This window comes from Propithecus coquereli, unplaced genomic scaffold, assembly GCF_000956105.1.
Source record: "Propithecus coquereli isolate 6110/MARCELLA unplaced genomic scaffold, Pcoq_1.0 Scaffold69, whole genome shotgun sequence".
Lineage (NCBI taxonomy): Eukaryota > Metazoa > Chordata > Mammalia > Primates > Indriidae > Propithecus > Propithecus coquereli.
This window is the reverse complement of record NW_012152951.1, coordinates 4073452-4081084: the sequence shown is the minus strand read 5'-3', so window position 1 is coordinate 4081084 and position 7633 is coordinate 4073452. Positions and strand designations below refer to the sequence as shown.

At 43.3% G+C, this 7633-nt stretch overlaps 1 protein-coding gene across 1 annotated transcript in view; it reads right to left on the bottom strand.

The window, feature by feature from the left end:
• FAM107B (family with sequence similarity 107, member B) overlaps positions 1 to 7633 on the bottom strand; it is a 174160-nt gene that overhangs the window by 103729 nt on the left and 62798 nt on the right. The window contains exon 2 of the mRNA XM_012660950.1: positions 5819 to 5876. Within this exon, the coding sequence (XP_012516404.1) occupies positions 5819 to 5876 (58 nt within the window). The remainder of the gene's footprint in view (positions 1 to 5818; positions 5877 to 7633) is intronic.

The following is a 7633-nucleotide window of genomic DNA, read 5'->3' as shown; positions in this document are numbered from 1 at the left end:
AGCTGCAGACCAAAAAGTCCCATAAAGGAGTTTAGGGACCAGGTCTTCACTGAGAGGCAACGACCACCCCCTGTAGCATTTTCCCTACTAAAAGGCCTCCCATGAACCCTCAGACCATCCGTCCTAGGGTTAAGAGAAAGAAAGCAAACGCAGGATAAAGGAAATACACTCCTTCTCTTTTTCCTAATCTCCCTACCTGAACGGTTTTCGATTCATTCTTTAGCCAGAGCCTCAGAAGTCCTTGTGGAAGATAAGTTTAACTTCTCTGCAAAATCAAAGGAGAGTGTGATTGAAATATAGTTGGTTCTGGTGGAAACCTCACTTTTGACTGTTCTCCCATGACACGAAAGTAAAAGCTGACACTTTATTTGTCTGAATTATCGGAAAATAGGTTTCATTTTCCCACCTCCTGAAGTGCCCCGCCTAGCAAGAAGGCCTGGCCTCCCAGCGTGCGGACGTCCCGTAGACGGGCTGGCCTCGCACGTGCAGCCACAAGGGGCTGCTCAGGGAGACCTTGGTCTCACTTCCCCCACACAAGTTACAAAAATACATATGATTTTTTGCTCATTGCATCCATTTTTAGCTGAAGGATTTTAACCGTTTGGGGTTCGTTACTTCACACTTAAGAAACCTACAAACCACAGGAAATGAAACTTGACTCACTGCAGATGACAGAGACAGCTAACTCTGAAAACGTGCTGGGCCCCACTCAGCTCTAGGTGACCTTTAGCACAAAAAAAGGGGTGATCTGATGAAACCCCGGGACAGTTTTCAAATGGCTCCAGCTCGCAGGGTTCTCCCCTCGTATGACCAAGTGTTGTCATCTTTGCGGCCCTGGCAGCCCAGGGTGAGTGCAACCTTTTAAAGACAACGGTGCCACGAGGTCTTCTTGAATTTTACACACATTTGAAAGTTGCTTCAGCATGCAAAACAACTCGGCCTGTTTCTAAAGCAATGCCTGAACAAGAAGAATGGCAAGATGGTGCCCACATTTTTCAAACACATTTTAGTTTTTTGTTTTTTTTTTTAAACATAGCCACTAAAAAGGATGCAACTCATTTGCAAAAAGAATCCTCTCAAGAAAGCATGGTTGGCCCCTTCAGCTATCTCCCTGCCCACGAGGGAATGAATGCATGAATAAAGTTAGGATGTGCCACCTCTGAAAGACTGCGAATCTCCCTCTTTTTAGAAAAGTGGTACTACCTCATTTCTACTCATCCAGCCACAAATAAAGTTAGTAAGGGCAGGATCTGTAGTTCCTGTAGGCTAGCTATAAACCTGAGTCTCTGTACTAAAAAAGAAATGCTCAGTTTTAATCTTAGTTTTGTAAGCTGTTGTATATATGCATGGTGCTTGGCTTGTTGTTCCGAGAGCCTTTCAGACGAGATTAAAGGGAGCCTCATCTTAAAATGTTCTCTCTGAGATGAAAAAGGCGGAGCAACCGTAGAAGGTTCTGGGAAAGAACCATGTTCAATGGAAAGGCAAAAAGGAAAAAGAGAGGCTACCCAGGGAAAGTGTGATGGTTAATTCTATGTGTCAACTTGACTGGGCCACAGGGTGCCCAGATTAAACATAGTTTCTGGGTGTGTCTGTGAGGGTGTTTCTGGACAAGATTAGCATTTGAGTCAGTAGGCTCAGTAAAAGTTGACTACCCTCCCCAGTGTTCTGTGGGCAGCAGCCAATTTGTTGAAGGTCTGAATAGAGCAACAGGTGGAAGAAGGAGGAATTTGCCCCTTTTTCTTTCTGCCTGATTGCTTGAGCTGGAGCATCAGTTTTCCCCTGACCTTGGTCTGGGACTTACACCATCGGCTCCCCAGGTTCTCAGGCCTTTGGACTTGGACTAGAATCTCACCACTAGAATTTTCCAGGTCTCCTGGATTTCCAGCTTGTAGATGGCAAATTGTGGGACTTCACAGCCTCATGTGAGCCAATTTCTCATAATAAATCTCTTTCTATATCTATATCTCAGTGGTTCTGTTTCTCTGGTGAACTTTGACTAGTACAGAAGGAAAGAGAGCTTTTGGTTTAGCAGCTGTTGAGGAACGAAGCATAAGCCCAGGTGAGAACAGGTAAACCACTGTCTGTCCCTGTCCTCAGCCACTTCCAACAACTGGCTTATCCTCAGAGTCATGTTGTAAGACTTCAAATTGTGCCTTTTCACCCACACACAGTTCTCTGTTTGGCATTATAGCCACAGTCTTCTCCTTGTCACTATTAGTAAAGCATCTTTGTTTTGTTTTGTTTTGTTTTGTTTTATTTTAAGACAAGGTCTCAATCTGTCACCCAGACTGGAGTACAGTAGTCTCATCATAGTTCACTGTAACCTTGAACTCCTGGGCTCAAGCAATCCTCCTACCTCAGCCTCCTGAGTGGCTGGGACTACAGACATGTACCACCACGCTTGGCTAAGTTTTCCATTTTTGGTAGAGACGGGGTTTCGCTCTTGCTCAGGTCAGTCTCGAACTCCTGGCTTCAAGTGATCCTGTCACCTCGGCTTCCCAAAGTGCAGGAATTACAGGCGTGAGCCACCATGTCTGGCTGTTTTATTCTCTATTATCTGAACAACATCTTGACCACATCAAAGGAACTCTTCAGTATGGAAAACTTTCCTCCACAAAGTTTCCACCTGACGTATCACCATTTTTAGTGGGCCTATTACTTCATTCTTGCTCTTCCCCATGCAGAGTTATAAGCATAGCTTAGATTCAGTTTTGTATCCTTTTCTTTATTTTTGCACTGAATATTATATCCAAAGGATGGCAATGCATCTTTCTTATTTATTTATTCATTTATGTTTAGAGACAGGGTCTCGCTCTGTCACCCAGGCTGGAGTGCAGTGGTGTGATCACAGCTCACCATAGCCTCGAACTCCTGGCCTCAAGTGATCCTTCCGCCTCAGCCTCCCAAATCACTGGGAATTACGGGCATGAGCCACCGCGCCCAGCTGCAATGTATTGTTAAAATGGAACCTTTCAATAAAGGATCTCACCTCACTTTTGAGCTGATGAGATTCCTGCTGTTAGGGAGCACACTGTCTAAGGGAGTCCCCTCTGAGTGCTAAGTGGAGAAAGTGACTAACCATACAGTGTAATCTGCCGACAGCACCTTCCTCTCCCACCCCTCCCCCCACCCCCGTGCTTCTTTCCCTGTTTGCTGATGTTTCAAATCTCTAACAACCACCTCATCTTCCCATCCCTTAGGTAGATCTGGGGCTTAAAAATACCAACAGGCTGAAGAGAGGTGACACCATGTCCCCAAGTGTTCTCTTCTGATGGCAGAGAAACTGGAACGGCAGGTGGTGAGGGTGGAGTCCCACTGAGGGACTTCCACTGAGGGGAAGCAGGACACAGAAAGGGCAGGTGGGGACAAAGGTCAACTCCATCTACCTGCAGAAACTGCCCAGCACTTCTCTTGCTGAAACGGGCACCCGCTGACAGCGACCGACACTGTATCGCATTAAGAGGGACTTGTTATAAATGGGCTAATATATCCATGGAACTGATATATCCGTGGAGTGGAGGGGCGGTGCCACCTGAGTCCAGGTGGGCACTAGGGTTCTATCTATTACAGACAAGTCACCTACTGAGAAAACCCTCAAAGGTGCATGGACTGAATTATTCGAGGGCAGAAGGCAGGTAACGGTGGCGGAAAAGATTACACACACTCCTAATTAGTCTGTCCTTGCCCCCGGGATGGCCCCTGAAAGTATAAATTATAGACCTCAGGATAAAGTGTCAGATGCCTAAGGATTGGGTCACCAGCCAAAAAAATGGGCTGAACTCCAGACAGGTATCACTTTGGATTCAATTTACGTTTACAGTGTTTGCTTTTCACTTTATAAATACCCTGGCTACTGCGTCTCTCTTCACAAATGAATTTCATCTGTATCCTTCAAGGTCCAGCTCATACGCCACATTCTCTTGGAAAACATCCTGGATCCCCCCAAAATGGGGTTTCTCTCCCCTATCTGGTGCTTCCAAGCCCCCTGCATTTGCCTCTGTTTCAGCACATCCTGTATCCTGCCCCATAGTGGGTACTGCACCAAAACGGCAAATAAAATCATGTATAACAACAGCCGGGACACTCTCTGGTGTGGCTGAATTTGCATCGACACAGTCATGACCACCCGTCCTCCCAGCCTTCTTAACCTGCTGAGGAATTGAAAATCAAAGGTAGGTGTGCAAAAGTGGTGCCCAGAACAATTTTCAGAGGTATGAGATGCAAGCTCCAGCTCGGCCCCTGCCATGCCCCTACTTTCAAACTCCAAACTTCATTACAAGCACCATCAACCCCAAGGCACCTTCTTTGATCCTACTTCCCGTGCAAATGACATCACCCCTTCCTCGGTGCTCCCAGAAGCGCTTTGATTCTATCAATCTTTTCCATTTATTTCTCACGTTGCAAACATAATTTGTTGTCTTGAGGGCACGGGCCATGTCGTATTCTTTTTCATATCCCAGAAATCTAAAATGGGCATAGAGTTGGCCCAAATCAGACCCACCCCAGCTGCGTCCCCATTACAGAGAAGAAGAGCATGCCTTGCACACAGTGGACATGAGCGAGCCACTTAAGAATTTCCTGAATGACTACTATGTGCCGGGCACTGTCCAAGGTGCTAGGTATACCCTTAAACAAGACAGGCAACATCCCTGCTCTCTAGGAGACAATAAGCTAATAAAACACAAATCAACAGAAAGACGATGTTGGATTACAATAAAAGCATTATGAAAAATATGAAAATGTGTCATGGGGGGGGAACCTGCAGCCTCGAGGGCACATGTGGCCCTCCAGATCCCCAAGTGTGGCCCCTCATCTGAATCCAAACTTCACAGAACAAATCCTTCTATTAAAAGATTTGTCCTGTAAAATTTGGATTCCATCGAAAGGCTGAACTCAAGGATCCAGAAGGCCACGTGTGGCTCCAAGGCGGCAGGTTCCCCACCCCTAGGCAACATGGGAGGGGACGGGCGTGGAAGGCAATGGTGGAGCTGGTTAATCGCTGATTCTCTCTCCTCCGTCTCTACCGGAGCAGGGAGCCCCTTTCCCCCTCACTTTGCATAGTCTGTTCGCCTACCATTTCCAGTTTCTTAATCCTGCTCCTTCGTTTTCATTAAATTGTAAGAACACGAGCCTCTGCCAGCAGCAAACGCATCTGGAGTCATCCTCTAACACCGAATCATGGAAAACACCAGACTAAAAAGCCATTGGAAAAGAGAAGCTGAGAGTATTAAGATTTAGCTTTCATTATTATTAGGTCCATTCTACTGATGTTTATTTTTATGACCACTACATCTCATTAGCATTACTGATCCTAGCCATAAACTAAGTTATAAACTCGCTCGCCATTTGTTTCCTTTCACATTAGCTCACAGGAAGTCCTATTATGGGGTAAATTACTTTAGCAAAGCTGCATACTTTATCCACGAACATCAAAAAGAACCGCAAACTTATCCAAATAACGTTTTCCGAGACAATCATAAATATTTCAAGAAACAACTGCACTCCTTATTTTAGCATTATTGAATTTGAAATTTCTTCATCATTATCATCATCTACTTCTCTGTAAGCGTTTGTTCATCAAGAACTGTAATCAATAAAAGAAAGAAGACAAAGATGAGAACAAGCTATTTTCTGCATCATGAGCAGATTGCCCAGATGTTGCGCCTGGAATACATCACATGTGACATTTCTAGTCGTGTTTCCAATCATTTGGAACACACAGATTTTCCTTTGTGATCTGCAGAGCTTTCGGGTGCTCTGAGATGTGCTCTCAGCAACAGCAGCCCAGAAAAGGAGGAATCACACTGAATTACTCTACCTGAGGTCATCTTCTGTTCCGACTCGAGGCATTTAGGTTCTTCTTGAAATCCTTCTTCCTAAGTTCCAGCCCCACAAACCAGAAAAACAGGGAGAAAGTAAAAATAACGCATTAATTTAAAGCAACACTTTTTGCAGACCTCCTAATTTATATGAGATCAAGACCAAGCCCTAAAGAACTGAGGTTTTGGACAAGCAACAAATTCGACAATAGGTTTCAAGGAGAATAACTGTGGGGATGTCGGGTTACACAACTCCAGGGTACCATTCACATGGTAGCGTCTATGAATATTGTCCTTGGAGTAGTACAACCCAGGGTCCCCCATGACTGACACATTTTGGGGCACTCATCACTTAGCACAATGCTATGTGTTTCTCCATAACATAGAAGTTCAGCCAGTACGGTGGAACAAAGAGAGTTTTATTTTTCACAATTCAAGGAGCTGATTCATGTACTTTTGAAAGTTCTCTCACTGTTCACAGTTATTTTTATCTCTGGGAAGGTAGGTGTATGCATTCTTCTCTGAGTCCTGCTATAATATTCTTTGATGACAATTGTCACTGCTGAAACACTGATAAGAGTGGACCCTGTTAGAAGTGAGGGAGGTAAAGTAAAAGGAATGTCTAAATGATACTTTTCTAATTTGCCTGCAAGAGAACTTTATGCTGATTCATTTATTTATTTTCCCTTCATTAAACAGGTATTTGTTGAGTGCCTGTTAGGAGCTATCTCTATGGGATCCTAATTTTTAAGCAATATCCTGTCTAACAACTCTTGAATTATACTGCATATGGTTGCCTACTTGGCTTCCTTCCTACCCTGGCATGCTTTCTGTGCATATTTTGTCCTTTCTAAGAAATTAACTCAATAGAAGATATTCTAGATAATAAAAAAGCACATGGGTTTGAGGTTCCATCAATAAAAACTGGGGCTATTCTATAACCAGAGTAGAACAATTGAACTCAAAAACTGATATTTTCCATGATAGGACCACTCCCAAATTTGCTCGAAATTTGCCAGTTCTTAGGTAATATCTCATCTGTATCAGAATCCACCAGATTTTTGACCTCAGTTATTAAGATTTAAAAAAAAATGTCCTTTTCAAAGGAAATCGTTATATCAAAGCATACCTATAGTCCCATGTTTATTACAGCACTACTTACAATAGCAAAGATATGGACTCAACCTACGTGTCCATCAAAAGATGGATGAAGAAAATGTGGTATATATACATGATGGAAAACTATTCAGACATGACAAAGAATGAAATTCTGTCATTTGCAGCAATATGGATGGAATGGGAGGTCATTGGGTTCCGTAAAATAAGCCAGGCACAGAAAGACAAATATTGCCTGTTCTCACTCCTACGTGGGATCTAAAACGTTGATATTGTGGGAGTAGAGAATAGGATGATGATAGCAGGGACTGGGAAGGGTTGGAGGGAGATGAGACCAGGGTTGGTTAATGGGTACAAACACACAGGTAAAAAGAATAAGTTTTAATGTTCGATAGCAGAGCAGGGTAACTATATTTAACAATACTGTATTGTATATTTCAAAATAGCTAAAGAGAGAACCTGGAATGTTCCCAACACATAGAAATAACAAATACTCAAAGTGATGGATGTCTTAAATACCCTAACTTGATCATTTTACACATTCTATGCACACAACAAAATATGACATGTACCCCATATATATGTACAAATAGTATGTATCAATAAAATAATTTTTAAAAAGATATGTCATCTTCAATTTATAAAGAAGAGTTTCATTAAACACCTTTCAGGATCAACTCATAAGGGAATTGATTTTG